Source organism: Chenopodium album, chromosome 6 (genome assembly GCF_948465745.1).
Source record: "Chenopodium album chromosome 6, dcCheAlbu1.1, whole genome shotgun sequence".
Taxonomy (NCBI): Eukaryota; Viridiplantae; Streptophyta; class Magnoliopsida; order Caryophyllales; family Amaranthaceae; genus Chenopodium; species Chenopodium album.
Genome location: NC_137839.1, coordinates 27,383,931 through 27,402,338, shown reverse-complemented (window position 1 = coordinate 27,402,338; position 18,408 = coordinate 27,383,931). Strand labels below are relative to the sequence as shown.

General features: G+C 38.3%; 1 protein-coding gene across 13 annotated transcripts; it reads right to left on the bottom strand.

Moving 5' to 3' along the window:
• Nucleotides 1-3,548: 3,548 nt before the first annotated feature.
• LOC145634778 (putative F-box protein At3g61730) lies at nucleotides 3,549-7,124 on the bottom strand. Of its 13 annotated transcripts, XM_081686162.1 has the most exons (8): nucleotides 6,872-7,124; nucleotides 6,621-6,704; nucleotides 5,461-5,608; nucleotides 5,325-5,381; nucleotides 4,708-4,894; nucleotides 4,297-4,430; nucleotides 4,087-4,122; nucleotides 3,549-3,915 (listed from the first exon to the last, which is right to left on the bottom strand). In XM_081686162.1, exons 4-8 carry the CDS (start codon nucleotides 5,330-5,332, stop codon nucleotides 3,825-3,827), a joined length of 456 nt encoding a protein of 151 aa, XP_081542288.1. In that variant the 5' UTR covers nucleotides 5,333-5,381; nucleotides 5,461-5,608; nucleotides 6,621-6,704; nucleotides 6,872-7,124; the 3' UTR covers nucleotides 3,549-3,824. The 13 variants fall into 13 exon arrangements, 6 of the variants coding, with proteins under 6 accessions (XP_081542288.1, XP_081542290.1, XP_081542291.1 ...); XR_014113547.1 differs by having other exon boundaries at nucleotides 4,087-4,228; nucleotides 6,621-7,124; XR_014113549.1 differs by having other exon boundaries at nucleotides 3,549-3,910; nucleotides 4,087-4,228; nucleotides 6,621-7,124.
• Nucleotides 7,125-18,408: the final 11,284 nt, after the last annotated feature.

Sequence of the window (18,408 nt, the reverse complement as noted above, 5' to 3'; positions counted from 1 at the left end):
TTTGTCGAAAGCTTTTTGGCAATCATCATCCCATGTGACTGGGGCATTTTTCTTAAGCTTCTTGAATATAGGTTCACATATCGCCGTAAGTTTTGATATGAACCTACTTATATATTGCAACCTTCCAATGAAACCTCGAATTTCCTTCTCATTCTTGGGCGGTGGCATAGCCATGATCGCTTTGACTTTTGTGGGATCTATTTCAATCCCTCGAGAACTGATCACATATCCAAGTAATTTGCCTGACGTGACTCCGAATGCACACTTTGCTGGATTTAATCTCATGTTGTATTTACGGAGTCTTTCAAAGAACTTGCGAAGTGCAATGATGTGGTCTGGGCGATCTTTAGACTTAACGATCATATCATCGACATAGACCTCCACCTCTTTGTGCATCATATCATGGAACAATGTTGTGGCTGCTCTTTGGTAGGTGGCACCCGCTTTTTTCAACCCGAACGGCATTACCGTATAGCAACATGCACCCCATTTTGTGATGAATGTGGTTTTTTCCATATCTTCTTCAGCCATTAGTACTTGATTATATCCGGCGTAGCCATCCATGAACGATAGGAGTGCATGGTTTGCTGTGTTATCGACCAGAATGCCAATGTGAGGTAGAGGGAACCCATCTTTCGAGCTTGCCTTATTGAAGTCCCTGTAATCAACACACATTCTGACCCTTCCATCCTTCTTTGGAACTGGAACCATATTTTCTATCCACTCTGGATACTTGGATACTTTGATGAAACCTGCGGCGCAACTTTTGAGAGCCACATCCGGTTTCATACGGCGCAACTTTTGTTTGACAGGCTTCATACTTGGAATGAGTGGTATCGTATGCTGAGCTATGTCCCTGTCAATTCCTGGCATATCTTGGTATGACCAAGCAAATACATCAACAAATTCACTAAGCAAGTTAATTAGCTCTTTGCGTTCATCTTGACTTAGTGTTAATCCAATTTTTACTTCTTTAATAGTCGTATCATTGGAAATATTAACTGTTTCTGTATCTTCGATAACTGCCGTTTTATTTTCGTGTTCTTCCATTGCTTTTATTATTTCTTTGTCATTTTTATCATTAGCAAAGCAATATTGATCAGGGTTGGGGGAATGACGCACATCGTAAGCAAAGGTATTCACCTTATTGAACATCGGTCAATACATCAAGAGGGGCAAGGTCGGTCGCGACCTCACCGGAAAGAGAAGACTCAACAAGAGACTCAAGATTGGACTCTATAGCAGAAAGAGGGTCGGCCTCAGACCCTAAGGACTCGTCTATAGACTTAGACTCAGACTCGGACCCAGACGACTCAGACTCATCAAACATGGGGCCTTCGCCAGCGGTTATTTCCAACTTCTCTCCGCTTGGTGTAGTGATCCTCAATGTCTTGCGCCATCCCTTTGAAATATCATCAGCCTGGACGATTAACTCGGAGGGGTCGAAATCCTTGCTTGATATAACAGCTTGAATGAGCTCGGAATCATCATTGCAGGTAGGCTTGGATTTATTCTTTTCTAGTCCAAAAAGAAGTTTAATGTTTAGATCATCAGAGCTTGGACTAGCTGGTTTCTCAGTTGTGAAGAGTTCTTCGCCTTCATCAACAAAGTCACAATCGAGGAACATCTCGAATCCTGGTTCACGCTTCCCATCGTGGACGAAAGGCTCAGGGAATTCATAGCATGGGAAGTCTTCCCCTTCTTTGATGTACTGGCCATTGAGGGTGAATGGATATGGATCCATGGCCATTTCCGTCTTCATGATTCGAGCGTTATTGCAAGCCTTCATTTTCAAGAGGGCTTGTTTCACATCTTCTTTTGTTGGCTTGAATCCTAAGCCAAAGGTATCTTTCTTGAGTGCACCAGGATAGCCCCAAAGTTCAGCCATTTTCTTTTTGAGTCCGAGGGTCATTCCAGGGAAATGTCCTTGCTTCTTCATAATGGCATTAATATTGGTGTTTGAATAGGGATCGAAGTCGAGATGACACTTCTCCTCTTCTTCGATCATGAGAACATCATCGAGTGAAAACCCCCAAAGATCTTCATCTTCTTCGTCATGTTCGACATGGACGATAGGAGTGTCGATAACTTGAATGCGCATGGGAGAGACATCAATGGTAATTGGAACCCCTCCAACTATGGCTTTCACTTTCTGGTGCAACAACGATGGGATCGCCTTTAGCTCATGAAGCCAAGGACGTCCTAACAACATATTGAAAGAGGCCTTAATGTCCACCACCTCAAACTTGGTGCGACGTTCAATGGCCCCAGTAGTTATGTTTAGTATGATAGTACCCACGGCTTGACGGCGAGTATTATCATAAGCGCGAATCCCTTTATTAGAGGGAGTCAGTTCTTCATTCTTTATGCCCAACTTCTTTGCAGTGCGGAGTGGGCATACATTGATTGCAGAGCCATTATCAACCAGGCTCATAGGAACATTCATCTACCTACACACCACAGTGAGGTGTAAGGCCTTGTTATGTTGGTCCCCTTCCGAGGGCAGATCCTTGTCAGAAAAGGAAATCAAATTGCTAGTACTTGGCAATTCAGTAGTGAAAAAGTTGACCAGTCCTTGAGGAGTCATATCATCATCAACTCCTATTTTCACCAGCGCATTCATCACAGCCTTTCGATGCTCGTGAGAGGTGGCTAAAAGCTTCCATACATTCATTTCCACCTTGGTCTTTTGTAATTGTTTGACCACATCATTGTTCACAGGGTCAATGGGGTCAACTATTGGTTGTGATTGCGGTGGAGGTGGACTAGGCTGTTGCAACTGTCCACTTCTGATGAGAACCTTGACTTCAAGGTCTCCCCAAACATCTACACTTGTGCCAAGAGACGAACAGGCTATATCCTTGAGATAGACGTCTTCATCGTCACTATCCCAAATTCCATTCACTTCTTCATAGCTCGAGACAAATACCACTTCCGGCAAAGGTACATTCACAGGTTGAATGAATATTGACGGATCAAAGGAGACTTCATCTCCCATGATAGCCAAAGCATCAGAAAGAAGACCTATTTGAATGTTAGGCTTCTTGCCCCCTGGAGGGACAGGAAGTTGATTAGCATCAATTAGGTCTTGGATCGCATCCTTCAACCTCCAACACTTCTCAGTATTATGACCCTTGCCTTGATGAAACTTGCAATAAGCATTGGGGTCATACACTAGTGGAAAAATAACTATCCGTAACGGGCAAAAACAGCCTATCCGTAACGGGCAGCAGGCGTTACGTATGCTGCCGTTACGGATAGGATATGTTATTCGTAACGGGCAGTTTGATTGCTTGTTACGAATAACCCCGTTATTTTAAATAACGGGGTTATTCGTAACGGGCAATCAAACTGCCCGTTACAAATAACGGGTTATTCGTAACGGGCAATCAAACTGCCCATTACAAATAACGGGTTATTCGTAACGGGCAATCTGATTGCCCGTTACGAATACAATTGAGCCCAAATTAAAAAAAAAAAAAAAAAAATCCAGCAGGTGATACCTGCTAGTCTGCTACCAAATTTAAATTACTATTATAAATTATCAATTACAAAAAATAAATAATTTTAAATAATGATTTATACAAATATACAGTTCAAATTCAATTAGCAAAAGCTATACAACATTCAAATGATTTTATCAATTAAAGAAATTAAAAACAAGTCATGCACTTGCTATAACTAAGATTAGATTCAAATTCAATTCGTTGCTCTCTCGTTTGCTCATAATTAGATTGTTGTTCTTTCTGGGGTTGTTCCTATTGTTCTTTAATTTTGGCGTGATTTCAGCAAAGGGGGCAGCAGAGGAGGAACTGGAGGAAACACTACCAAATGTGTTGAACTGTTGAAGCCCCTGGAGAAGATTTGAGTAGCATATCTTGCCGTACTCTCGGTTTACTTATCACCATACCTAAACTAGCAAAGAAAGATCCAAAATCAGAAAAAAAAAAAAAAAAAAATCGATAGATCTGAAGCAAAAAAATGCAAACTACACTAGTGAAGAATCAAACACAACATGCCTATATTATTTATCAAAGTTAAAAAAATAATATATACAATTTTAGCTTAAGATAACAATGCAGTTACCAAGTAAGAACCACCTGAAATCCATGTGGGCTGACACTGCCAATGAAATAACCACCTCGTAAGGGCATGAACTCGAATAATCAATCAGGAATTGACTCCGGGGATAAATTGAACTTGTTTAAAGCAGTGTGAGAGTATTCCTCTGTTTTATAGCGGTATATGTTATTTAACTAGGTATAATCAAACCAGTAATATGACCGAATATGGTACCTAAGTGCCTTGATCTTGGAGTTGATCTTGTCCAGCAATTCTTTGTTGTCAGGCACTTCTTTCAACATGTTTTTGGCACATCTCAGTGCAAAAAAGAAAAGAGACTGAATCTCAATTGGATACTCATATATTCCCTGCCCAATTGATGATTATGGATAAAGTTAGTAAGAAAATGGAAGCAGGCATGCATGTTACAAATAATTTTAACCACGGTAATCTGTTCACTTATTGGCTTTAAGACATTATCAGATGAGTTTCTATGTTTTAGGTACAAGAAGTTATTTAATCCAAAATAGAAGAAGCATAGGATTTTGTAGTTTTAGTATGCTAGTTACATTTAAACTGGTTGAACATAAACCAAGTGAATCACTCTTCAATACCAGAAAAGGAAAGGGTAAACAAGAAACTAACCATATAGTTTTTCCAGCTAAAAGAGACGTCTCCTGGACCAGGAATTGCTAGATCACGTAAACTGGCATATTTCCACACGCATTCTGGTAACAGAGTATTGTAGAACCATTTGCAGGTAGTGGCAAGCATCACCAGAGACCTTCCATCTAGGTACTTGGCTATCTCAATCCATACATCATCCTCAAACCTTGGAGCACAAAATCAAAATTCAGTTACAAATTTCAATTTGTAACCATTATTCAAAACTACAGAAACTCCAAATCCTGGTCTATTCACGCAAAATCATGCTAATCAAAAGTTAAAATCAATTGTTTAACCGTTCAATTCCACAAACATAATCAAGATTCAATAAAAGATAATTACGCACAAAATGATTCCAACCACTGCATTTTCTTAAAAACATAACATGCCTATATTATTTATCAAAGTGATCTAAGGAAAGGAAATTAACATATATCCAAAAATTCATTAATTGCATGTTCGGTTTACCATTAAAAGAAAAACAAAAAATAGTGCACATGATACATCCCACTTGATTTTCATGCTAACAAATGACATCAGATGAAGCATTGGAGAATAAAGCCAAATAAAATCACATTAGCGACTAGTATACTTACAAAACCATCCTCAGTTATGTCAAGGAGCTGATAATCAGTACGAGTGACATGGGGAGCCTGCAAAACATAGATGAATTCCATTTAGTTCAAGAAAAGGGCAGTATAAAGAAGAAAGAAGACATGGATAGGGCCATACATCACAATTGTGAGAAGATGGAACAATATCCTCAAGCTTCTTCCCATTAATTCATCAGTTGTGAGAGTCTGCTTGTTGTTAGAGATAATATGGCAGAAATTGGCGTCCAGAAGTATATTTTTTTAGTTTTAAATCACTGTGTATAATGCTGCAAGGTTGGATAGAATGCAGGAAGTTAAGGGCTGAGCATAATTCAATCAGGATTAAGTATCTTTATTGCGACTTCAGTGTTATGTATACAACGTCATTGTCTCCTTCATGAATTATCAATGATGGATCATAGAACATAGTAGCTTCTCTGATATCTAACTAAGAGAACTCGCAGGAAAACATTTGAACATAGGAAACCAGTTCCCACAGTTGGATTTCATCGAACATCAATAACATACAGCATAAACAAATGAATGTACTTGTATATATTGTTTCCCATAAACAACACTTTCCAAAAACATGCTAATTAACACAATAAATAACAACACTTATATTATTCAACTCTCCAAACAAATCAAAATGCTTTCAAAACCTTGTAAATCTAGCTGACTAATTTCCTACGCAACTAAAATCCCTCATAAAACTATAAGGGCAATCGATTTCTAAGAAAAATAAAATAATCTCAACCAAAAAAAATGAGGACTTTATATAAAAAAAACAGTCATATTCAACTGAAATCCCTAACCATATTATCAGGAATAAAAACAAAACAAAAAACAAACAAAACAAAAAATAGAAATCAGACTAAAACACAATAAAAAGAGGGGAAATCGCAGCAGAAATCGAAAGAGCCATCGTTATCATACAAAAAAACTGACAGAAACCCTAGAATCCGAGCAAAACAAAGTCAAAGAATAAAATACACACAGTAGTGCAATCAAAATGTTCGCAACAAACACACAGCTAGTCTCAGGATCAATCAAAATGTACAAGTCATAACTTCAACTACACAATCAGCTAACTACTGCAACATAATAATCAAGGAAAACAACAACAATAGCATAAAATTCCTACTAAATGCATCTTTATGACCAATTTAACACCAAAATATTCAAATTAGAAAAAAAAAAAAAAAAAAAAAAAAAAACCAAGAAACAATTTATGCGTTGAATAAAACCCTAACTCAAGATCTCCAGAAAAAAAAATTACAGAAAAAACAAAATGAATACCTCTTAATCAAGCTGTCTCGGACAAGACCAATAGAAGGAATAACCTTCTCATCATACTCCAATCTGATGACGGACCCTAAGAGTCTGAAAAATATGAGGAAGACGAATCTGATCAGGACGAGACAAAACCCTAAGAGTAAGATTCACCATCTGAAGATCCTTAGTACCAAAAATTGATGAAAAATTGTGAGGTCGAGTACGAATATCGAAGGTGTAAGGCTTCTGGAGCCATGGAATTCGGACATGAGTACCTTCGCTGACAATTTCATCGAGAACTCCGCAAAAACGGTCGAAGATGACGGCCTTATCGCCGCCGTCGACGGTGTAGAGGGAGTAATAGTCCTTCAGACATTCTAAAGACTCTAACAAACAAGAGAATAAAGGAATTAGGGTGGTGAAATGGAGGAGATTGAGTAAATTGAGTCGTAGAAGAGAGAGATTGAGTTAGCAAAATGAGAGAGGAGAGAGGAAAGAATGGGGGTATTTGGGTGTTTGACGGCTAGGATTAGGAGTGTGAAACCCTAATAATTAGTCATGGGCTTCTCTTTTCATGGGCTCCTCTTTTCAGCTGGTCTAAATATTCGTAACGGATACATGATGTCAGTTACGAATAAATATTTATTCGTAACGGACATCATGTGTCCGTTACGAATACTATATTATTTGTAACGGACAAAATATTGTCCGTTACGGATAAATATTTATTCATAACGGACATCATGTGTTCGTTATGAATACTGTATTATTTGTAACGGGCAAAATATTGTCCGTTACGAATAAATATTTATTCGTAACGGACAATATTTTGCCCGTTACGAATGTATTTAATGTAACGGGCATAGCTTTGCCCGTTACAAATAACCCGTTACAACTGAAACTTTTTCCACTAGTGATAGCTAGCTGTTCTATTCTCTGGTCGAGGTTCTGGAAACGGTCCGATTGGCATAATCAATCCTTGACCATGCAATCGGTCAAAAGCAGCGTCATAAGTCATTCCTAAAGGCGTGTAAACCCTCCTTTGCCTTTGGAATCTTTGAGGAGGAGCATTAAGGGCCAGCACATCATTGATATTGATATTGTTGGTAGCATTATTAGGCTTGGAAGATGAAGAAGAAGGAGTGTCGTTCTTCTTGTTTTTCCAAGTGTTGTTGTTATTATTGTTGCTACAAGCAGTCTTCATCAGTTCATCTTCGATATTGATTCCAATATCGTATACAGCTTCAAAGGTACTCAAAGGCAGAAACTTCAAGTGTTGCTTGTACTTATGAGTCAAATTGGTAATGAACAAGCGAACCATATCTTTTTCTTTGGGGGGATCCACCAAGAGCGCAGCTGTTTCCCTCCATCTGCTTAAGTAAGTGGTGAAGCCTTCATTCTCTTTCTGTTTGAGAATGGAGAGTTCACGTTCAGAAGTCTTGGCCTGAATGTTACACTTGTAATGATTCATGAAGCTTTCAGCAACATCCTCCCAGGTCGCAAAATGTTTGGATTCCAAAGAGTAGAACCATTGTTGACAGGCGTGCTTTAAGGAAAGAGGGAACACCATAGGGAAGAGTGTCACATCTACTCCCTTAAGAGCCATGGTTGCAGAAAAAAGCCTTCAAATGGAAAAGCAGATTATCAGTAGGCTTGAACTTGGGAATGTCAACAATGGAAAACTTCTCAGGAAGCTTGTCCCTTATGGACAAAGAGGCGACAGGTTGCTCCACATAAGTGAATTATTCAGAAATCTTACTCATCTGTTCCTTAATCTTGTCCATTGCAGCGGCAGTGACATTGTTCTAATTGTCTTGCTCTACCATGTTGACTCTAGTGGTGAGTGTTTGCATCATGTTAGACAACATTTCAATTGTCTTGTTGATGTTCTCGATATCTTCCTTAGTAGCCATTGGTTGAAAGTAGACTGGAGATGGATCTTGTGGAGATGATTGTGGTGGTTTCCTTGTACGCCTCTTTGGTATAAGAGGTTGTTGAGGTATTGACTCGAACCGTAACAATCTACCCCTGCTTCTTGACCAAGTGCTGTGACACCGAAACAAACACACCTTTAATGACCAAACTTAACCTTAACCCATCCGGAAAAATTAGAGAAAAAATTTTGAATTTTGAAATTCTATTTGTTTTTTTAAAAAAAAATATATATATATGGGAGGATACCATCCGACTTACTCCGAAAGAAAAAAAAACAACACAAAAAAAACGACAAAAGACTACCCTAAAATACGGTCATGAAATGGTGCACGACTAACGAAAAAAGTGTGTGAGCACGACATGTGAGTGATTAAGTGAGGTTTTGGACGCGTGTTATGACCGTACAGCTAGACATGACACCAAACTAGACACATAAACCACATACGTACGCACAAAAACCAAAAAATGACTGACAGGACACTTCCCCTGAGCACCGTGTCACGGTGCTGACTGTCGTGACTCGGTGCAGTCTACCGTCAAACGGTATAATGCGCCGTGTCACGGCACTGATCACCGTGGCGCGGTAGGAATTGCCGTGACACGGTGCTTAGTTCCAGGTCTTTTTTGTGAGTTTTTCCATATTTTAGTCGATTTTAGGTCCGTACTAATCACTATGTGGAAATAAAAACCCTCGGTCATGGGTTAAACAAAAAGAGTAAACACATGAGGGTTAGCACCAAACAAACCATGTAGCATTTAGTCATGATGATGTAAAAAAAGTTCGCAACCTAGGGTCAAGATCTATGTTCAACTATTGGTCAAGGTTTGTGTGTCAAAAGGGTACCATGGTTAAGAGTTTGGACGCGTTAGCAAGGCAGCCTCCCTTGAGGGTATATGCCAACGGGCGGCTCCGCGAGTTCGTGATGAAATCAAACTCGACTCCATGGTTTGGGTGGATTTAATAACTCGGATGAACCCTTATTGCCATGAGCGTTTTTGGGTTGATAAAGCTTAAATCCCCCGGGGCTAAGACGCATGTAGAACACACACGTTATTTCAGAAAAATCGAAGGAAGTTGACTGTGAGAATTGAAAACAAACCACCAGACTGATTTTAGGACTGCCGTGACACGGTAGAGATTCCCAAGCCACGGTACTGCACACCGTCAGACGGTGTATTGCACCGTGACAAGGCAGATTCTGCCGTGGCACGGCAGTTAGAAAATCTGACTGGTGCCCTATTTTCCTTCGTACGCAATCAAGTTATTCAATTTTTCCTACAGGACAGACCTAAACGCGACGTTAAAACGTCTATGCTTATGCAAAAAAATACCAAATTAATCACAGGAATATTTTTCAAGAATCTTTCAAGTCTCATCCACTCATCTTAATTAAATACCGATCACTCAAATCGATAAATAACCAAGAATCCTCCCCAGTGGAGTCGCCAAATTGTAGACGTCGTTAGAAGTGCGCCTACATTAAAGCATGTGTGAATATGATTGGCACTCATAGGAAGTGGGAATTGACATAATACGATTAGGGACAAGGAAAGTAGGGAGCCGCCAACAAGTTTTTAAGGAACTTGTAAACCGTTCACGGATCATAAAAGGTAACCACGATAAAGGGACAACGATAGGCAACAACGATTGACCCGTGAAGGTTACACCCCATTCATAATCCATGAGATTACTAACTACATATGGTTCGGAACCACGAAAGGAGGATCGGGGATGATGGTACGAAGTGAGTCATGGAGTCATATTCGCCTGTATTGGCCTCTACTCGATTCTTATAGTGAAAAGTGATTCATGCGATCTTAAAGGCATACAAACAGAGATTCAATTTGCTCCAAACTATTATTAAGCTAAATTGGTTTAATATTAATGCAACACATAATTCTAAAATATTGTGATCACTTGAATTAATAACAAGATTAAAAAGGAACCTAAATCGGTTGTCCAAATTATCTTATTAGGCGTGATTTTCAATTACATATTCCCTTTAACATGCAATATGGTGATCATAAATATAATAGAATAACATCAATATTGGAAGCAATTTAACAATAATTCCAACAATATAAAATCGTTAGAAAAATAATAGAAATAAAGGAACATAATTCTTACTTTGATTCTGTTTGCTTGCAACTACAAAATAATAAACGAGTTAGTAACTTCAAGGAAATAATAATAAAACAATAGTTAAATTAAATTAAATTAAGTAGAGTTGATTTGGGGCTTAAGGACAGTTCTACCTTTCACATCTTGGCTTAAGGACAGAACCACGAGTAAAGTACGGACTCCTTGGAGTGCTTGAAGAAGGAATTTTAAAAGAAGAAGGGTAGGCTAGTGTTTAGGCTAGAGCATAGAAGAGAGAAACTTAGAGAATTAATTGATGCCCCGTACATCAGAAATGAGGGGGTATTTATAGAAAAAATGTGCTGAGGGAACACACGGAACCCTAAAATGATAAAAAAAAACCCTAAAAAAGTATACCGCGACACAGAAAAGTGTAACGTGACACAGGAAAACCCATCGTCAGACGGGAAACATTCCCGTGACACGGTGTACTTTTGTGTGACGCGGGAAATATTTAGTGATTGGGGGGAGAAAACGCGTTAAGGGTTTACGCGAAAAGGACACGGAAACCCCCCGTGTCACAGCAGGTGTCCCGTGTCATGGGGAACCCCACCGTCAGACGGGAAAGTTTCCCGTGACACGGTGGACTATTGCCGTGACGCGGGAGTTTTCAGTCCACTTTTCCGTCTAAATTCATTTTTAACCCTAATTTCGTTCAGCATTTTAAGTGCCGATTGATAATTTCGGGCCATTTCTGTTTTTATTATTATTTGGGCTAAAATAAGAATATAAATAAAATATATAAAAAAGTTTGGGCCAAAATAAATAACAATAAAATAAAATAAAAAGGTTTGGGCTAAAATTAAAAACTATGCTTTGACTAAACATCAAGACTGATCCATGGACTATTCAAAAATTGAATTTAATTAAACACGATTTTTTAAGCACTCTCGGGATTAAATATTGAACCCGACCAATAGTGACGGTGAAAGGTTGTACATCATCGAGTTTGGTTTTGGGGAGACATTTTTAGGTGTCTACACTTAACAACCCCAAAAACTTATCATATTTTCTAATAATCATATCACACCTGAAGCTCTATCCTTTCTACACCCTCAACACTATAAATAGACCCTTAATTCTTCCCACTTATTCACACCAAAAATTAGAAATTCTCTTCTCTACTCTCTCTGTCATCACGCCCTTTTTTTCCTCTATTTCCTTCCTCTTTCTAGCTTAAATAAACTCTGCAACCCACAACCAAGTTTCTACCTCCGAACAACTACCTCTTCCGCCACCAACGATCACCCAATTGCCGCCACTCTACTGCTAACCTTCTGCCGTGACTTGCTACTAAGGAGGTGTAGTGTCATGTTCTTTCCTTCACCCTCATTTTTGCTACAAGTCTTGATTAATATACTATGATTATTATTACTTACATTATCTTACTAATATTATTCCTTTAAGAAGCTAAAGTATTTTTTTTTTACACTAACATTACCACTTTGATACTAATAGCACTATTTTGATACTAAAATAATTTCTTTAATAATGGTTAATAATTAGGTAGTTCATGCACAATAGAATGGGGTTTATGGTTTTGTGTTATTTTAATTTGTTAACCTTATATTAATTAAGGTTATTTTATTTGTGTAGGAGGAGTTCCTCGATCGTGGTCAACAGGTCAAGTTTAGTAGTTGTACTTTATTGTTCTCGTGATCAAGGTACGCATAGGTGGCTAGGTCCTTGATACAATTTTTGAATGAGTGTTTTGGTAAATGTTTGTTTTAATGTTGTTTGAATAAATGTTGCGTAAGAATATTTAATGATTTTCATGATGAGTTAAAATATATAATTTTACGATTTAAAGGATTGATTTTTAAGTGTTGATTTAACAAGTTTTTTAATTGGTAAATCAGTTGATTGAGTTAATTTAAAATTGCAGCCACATTATGAGCCTGAGTATTTGATATTTTAATTGTCCCTCTACCCGGGACTAGTTAAGTAAGACCATGAGCTTTGTATGATCTGGTCTTTCCTCGAGTATAGTTTAACTTGGGGGATGTGCACACTCAAGTGAGAAAAAAAAAAGTGATTTTGGAGATATATCTTAAAATTGGAAATTTTATAAGTTGGGAATCTATTGGTTTAAAAAGTTCTATTGATGGATATTACTACCCTTTGAAGGTTTAATTTTTGAAAGTAACTTGTGCCAAGTTTAAATTTAAATGGTTATTTCGAAAGCATGTTTGCCTAATAAAAATATTTACATGCCTTGCACTTTTATGTACTAATCTGTTTTTCTCTTTGTTTTGGTTCGCCCTGTTTACTATTTTTGGTAGTGTGGAGTTGTTCGTGAGCATGCTTGAGTCGTGATTGGGATCACATAGTTAGAAGTTAATTTTATTTATGTCTGGACAAGTTTTATTTGAAATATTTTGAAACAGTTATTATGGTTATTCCTTTTTTTATTAATAAAAGTTTGTTATGTTTCCACTGCAATTTGAGTAATTAAATAAGCCTTACGTTTTCAAGTGGCGGTAATACGCCCAATTCTACCTCTACGATATTTGTATGCGTATAAATATAGTGTTTACGTAGAGGGAGATTTGGGGGGTGTGTAGACACCCATTTGTGTCTCCCCAAAACCAAACCTAGTGATGAGTACCTTTCACGTCGAATAATAATCAAATGAAGTGAAAGTGTGGAAAGTCTAGTGATGCGGTCACTGTTATCAAAATCGCGATCCAGATCGTAGAATCATGCGATTCTACGATCCTAATACACCTAGTCGATCTGGATCGTCCATAGAATCGGTCTGCGGTAGGATCGACCATAGGATCGGTAGAATCGTATAGGATTGACAACGATTCTACGATCCTAAGGCCGATTCTACAAAATAAGCTTAAAAGGAACATTTTTATCATAGGGGACTTAAGTATGGGCTTGCTCCACTGGTTTCTTTTCAATTTATTTATTTTTCTTTAATTTTTTCTCTTTAATTTTTATTTATTTAATTATTTTTGTTTAAAATAAGTTAAATTTGCGGGCCTACTATTGTTCTTGGTTAGTAGATATTGTGGCTTCAACTCTGCCTGATTTCACTCGAATTTCACTTGATTGATGTAGCTGATTATGTTACAATGAATTTAATTATCTAATTTCAATGCAAGCATGTAAATTTACATAAAACTGTTAATATTTAGTGAGTGGAAGCTAATTTCTTTGGATTTTTTACATAGGTTAACTTTTTTTTTTTTTATTGGAATTAGAATATAAAAGTAACAAGTAGTATTAGAAATTTAGATTGCGTATGTATACACTATCGTCATGTAATGTACTTAAGGAAATAACTTTTTTAAAAAATTGATATATTTTTATTATATACTTAATTCAGTTTAAATATGAATAAATAATTGATAAAGTTTAGTAAAATTTTTAGTTTTTGCAATTTTTGTATGATCGGTCGATCCTACGATCCGATTTTATGACTCGATCCTACCCCCATCTTCAGATCCAAAGTAGAATCACGATCCTAATAACATTGGATGCGGTTACTTTTTAATTCTTTTCTTTCTCTTTGTTTTTGAAAACCTATTTTATGAAAATAGTCAATCCAGTTTAGTTTGGTCCATGGCAAGGGTCCAATAATGGTGTAGTTGGATTGGGTTCGAAAAGAGCTTTCCAACAATATATTATAAGCCCAATTCCGATGAATAATGAGGAAGTTGTGGCCAAATTACTGAACTAAGCCCTGTTTGATTTTTATATGCGGCCCAATGATCCAAGGGAGGGCCTATTATGATTTATCATTCCTAATTCAATTAGGATTGATTATGGTCTTCTAGAATCTTCTAGAAGGTTCTTTTGAATCCTAATTTGATAAGCATTGATAATTGAGTTTTTAGAGTTTTATTTGGAATAAAAGAAGTGTTTTTAAGGAAATTACAGTTTTACCCTTCGTACGCTTAAACTTTATCAAAATATGAAAACGGGTGGAAAAACTTATTGCAGCACCGCACTATAGGCTGTCGCCTGGCGACAGGGGTGTGTGTGGCGACAACGTCGTGTTTTATTCTTTTCGAAATTCTGATTCTTTTTTATCATAATTCGGCTGATTTTCGTTATAAATAGCCTCCTAAACCTCCGTTTTCAATAACCAACTCTCATCAAGAATTTCTTGATATACTCTCTCTCTCTCTTTTCTAAACTAGTCTTATCTCAAACAAAATTCCGCATTTACAAGATCTAGATACACCTAGCATAGTTCGAAGTTGCCTTTGCCCTAGACGTGAAAGGTTTGATTTATGAGGGTTTGGTCCCAAATCTCTATTTCAATTATTTGATTTAATTGTTTGATTTTATTATTTTCCTTGAAGTTACTAACGTGTGTATTTTGTTATTAGAAAGAGGTACGAGACATCCAAGTAAGTGCTTTAATTGTTTTAATTGATATTATGATATAGAAATCATGTTTAGGTTGTTATTTTGATTCCTAGTATCATGTTAGGATGCTTTTCTTAATTTGATGTATAGCTTGACAACAATAAGTTCCTAGTATCATGTTTAGGGTAAAGAATATAATGCCAATTATGAATTCTATGATGCCTTTGATTGTCTTTCCTAATATTCATGTCAGTATCATGTTAGGGCTAAAACTTTTATTTTTAATGTTTACTGACATGGTAGGGTTTTTTTATTAATCTTGTTGGTATCATGCCTAGGATCTTGCTATTATTATGCTTTAACATGATTATTATGATTATTGTCATGATTATTTTTATAATTGTTATAATAATTATTATGATGATAATTATTTATTGTTATGATGATTATTGTTGCTTGATATTTATTGTTATTGCTTGATCACGCATTTTATGCATGTTTAAAGGGAATTGGTACTTGTAATCACGCTTTATAAGATAACTAATAATCTTGTTTAGAGTTAATTTGATTATAATTCAAGTGGTCACTAATAATAGTTTTGTTTGTGCATTAATATTCAACCAACATAGATTAAACAAGTATAGGGTAAACCTATTGATTGCATGTTAGTCAGAAAGCGCACATGAATACGAAAAGAATAAAGTAGAGGCATATTATTAGGGCAGGTTCAATCTCTTTTACGTTGGATTTGTACCTTCATCATCGAACTTCCAGTCATGGTTCCAGACCTATTGGAGCTAACGATCTCCTAGATCGTTAAGGGGTGTAACCTTCACCCTGTGAACGATTTACAAGTTCCTAAAACTTGTTGGCGACTCTTTTGCTCTAGCTTCATTCCCTTTAGACGCCACCATGCTTAAGTGTATGATCACAATGGGGTTCAAGTTTGGGGTAATGCCTGAAATATTCCCTACAAGGTGTTACATGGAATAATACATATTCCTCATATATTCACTCATCATAGTTTCTAAGAGTTCTAGAGCTCTGATAATGATATCTTGGAATATGAATAAGCAACCATGTAGAGCCACCATAAATGATAGAATATTGTGATTTGCATGACCCAAAAATTTTGCAACCATGTAGAGACACCATAAATGATAGAATATTGTGATTTGTATGACCTAGAAATTTGAGGGATGAAAAGCAAATTATAGAGATGAGTCAGGTCTAATCTTAGCATTTAATCAACCCTCAATGTAACACTAAGGAAGTAAATTTACTAATAGTGTATTTGGATAAAGAAAGGGGAAGGAAAAGAAGGGGAGGGAAAAGAAAAGAAGATGAGGGGGGGGGGGGGGGAAAGGAAGGGAGGGAAGAAGGGTGAGTTTTCCTTCTAAATCTCTTCATTGTTGAAAGATCAATTTTTTACAATTTAATTCCTCCAGTTCTCTCCCCTCAAATTCCCTTCATTCCTCATTTGTTATCCAAATGAAAGATATTTCATTTCTCTATTTCCCTTCCCTTTCTTCCTTTCCCTTAATTTCCTTCAATCCAAACTAGACCTGACAATCCTAAGACAGACCTGATGACCCAACTCAAATGACCCAAAACAGTGACCCAAATTTGATCGAAACCTGAAATCAACCCGACTTGACCCATGCTTGATCCGAAATGGAATGGACTCGACCTGAAGTGACCCAATCCAAAGCTGACCCTGTTTTGGGGGGTTTTTGTCCCTTGGGAGAGTTACGTCACGAAGTCTGATCCGGCTGAGTTGTACCTACAAAATAACGGAGACTCCGGGTGGTTGGAGCTCCGCCTCCGACGGTCAAGTTAGTAACTTGAAACGGAATAAAGAGAACGGAAATTTAGGTGGGTATCTGCTCGGATTCCAAGCTCAGGTCTTTCTCTGATGTAAGAGAATGCAGGTGTAATAAATGATTCAATGTGTCCCCAAAATGGGGAAATATCTCCCTATTTATAGGGTCGTTGGAGAATGTGCCCCTACCTAGGTCACTTGACCTAGATTTTAGTGGGCTGCGCCGTTTTACGGCGCTCCTAGGGATTTGGGCCCTTGAAGGCCGCCATTTCAGAGGCATATCTGGGGACGCCAAGTGTCAAGAGGATGTTGAGCCACATGGGCCATCCTGACCTTGACACTTGGCGTCCTCTCGTTGGTCCACGTGTCTAGGGTATAAATACCCCAAACATTTGCCCCTCACAGGTTGCACGTGCATATCACGTGGGGCCTGTGACATGTGTCCACCTTTCATAGGTGAGCAGTAACGGGTAAAATTTTTGAATTTCAAATCAAAAATTTTCCCCCCACTATTACTTTCTATAAATAGAAAGTTACCCCCCTCCTTTTCACGCCTTACGTTCACATTGACTTTTTAGAGAGAGAAAAAGAGAGATTCTAGAGAGAGATTTCTCTGCTCCCGTCTGCGTCACAGCAAGTTTCAAGCTTCTGAGTGCTTAGCGGTTCATCACCCGGTTCACTAGCTGTAGCGGTTTTCAGATTTTTCCAGAGTAAAAGCGAGGTAACCTCCTGTACCATTTTAGCTTTCCTCACTTTCAATTTGTATACCATTTTTTTCGCCTGTATACCCGGCTTTTTTAGAGAATATAAATGAGTTCCCAATCCACCCACTCAGCACTGCATAGGACACTCAGCCGATCCCTCGGAACGGCTGAGTCTAGAACAGGGGGTGCCTCTTCTGGACTGTCGAAACCAATATGCTCATCTCCGAATTCCTCCCTCTCTGTGTCTGTGCAGGACACAATGGCCAGAACGAAATAGACGGCCAGGCGGTCTAAGAGCCGGCGCACTATGAGAGTGCCAACCGATGAGGTTTTCCCGGAAGGGGAACAAAGGGATTGGGAGGAGAGCGGATCTGACGAAGAGGCTCCCTCTACCTCCGGGAGCTCTGGGATAAGAGAGGTAGGCGGCGAGGGAGCCGCCTCCTCTAATGAAGCCGGCGGTGCTGAGGCCGGCCAAGGATCAAGAGCCGAATCTTCCGGCTCCGACCAGAATGATTTTGCGGTTGACTATCAGCAGCCGCCCAAGGTTGCTGACAACCCCAACCCCAAAAAGACCCGGATGCTGCCGAGTAATATCGCCCTACTTAATAGCGGGTTCATGGCCTTTAAAGAGAAGCACCCCTTTGGAAGGGGTTGGGAGATTATTGTCCCTCCGGCTGATGTTGTAATGGCTTGGAGTGAAGACATTGATCATGCAGATGATTACTTCATCTGCTACGAGGCGGTTATCGAAGCCGGCCTCCGGTTCCCTCTCCACCCCGAGATTAGGAAAATCCTCAAGGGGTACGATCTGGGGGTTTGGCAGCTCACCCCTAACTCGTGGGTGAATATCTTAAGTTACATCGCCGCCTGCGAGTTTCAGAACTT

What these genes read in the sequence shown, in the direction of transcription:
- LOC145634778 (XM_081686162.1), bottom strand. An exon ending in TTAGCTGGAAAAACTATATG is followed by an intron (nt 4,431 to 4,707) that starts GTTAGTTTCTTG and finishes TCAATTGGGCAG; the next exon opens with GGAATATATGAGTATCCAAT. An exon ending in TTTCAGGTGGTTCTTACTTG is followed by an intron (nt 3,916 to 4,086) that starts GTAACTGCATTG and finishes TTTCTTTGCTAG; the next exon opens with TTTAGGTATGGTGATAAGTA.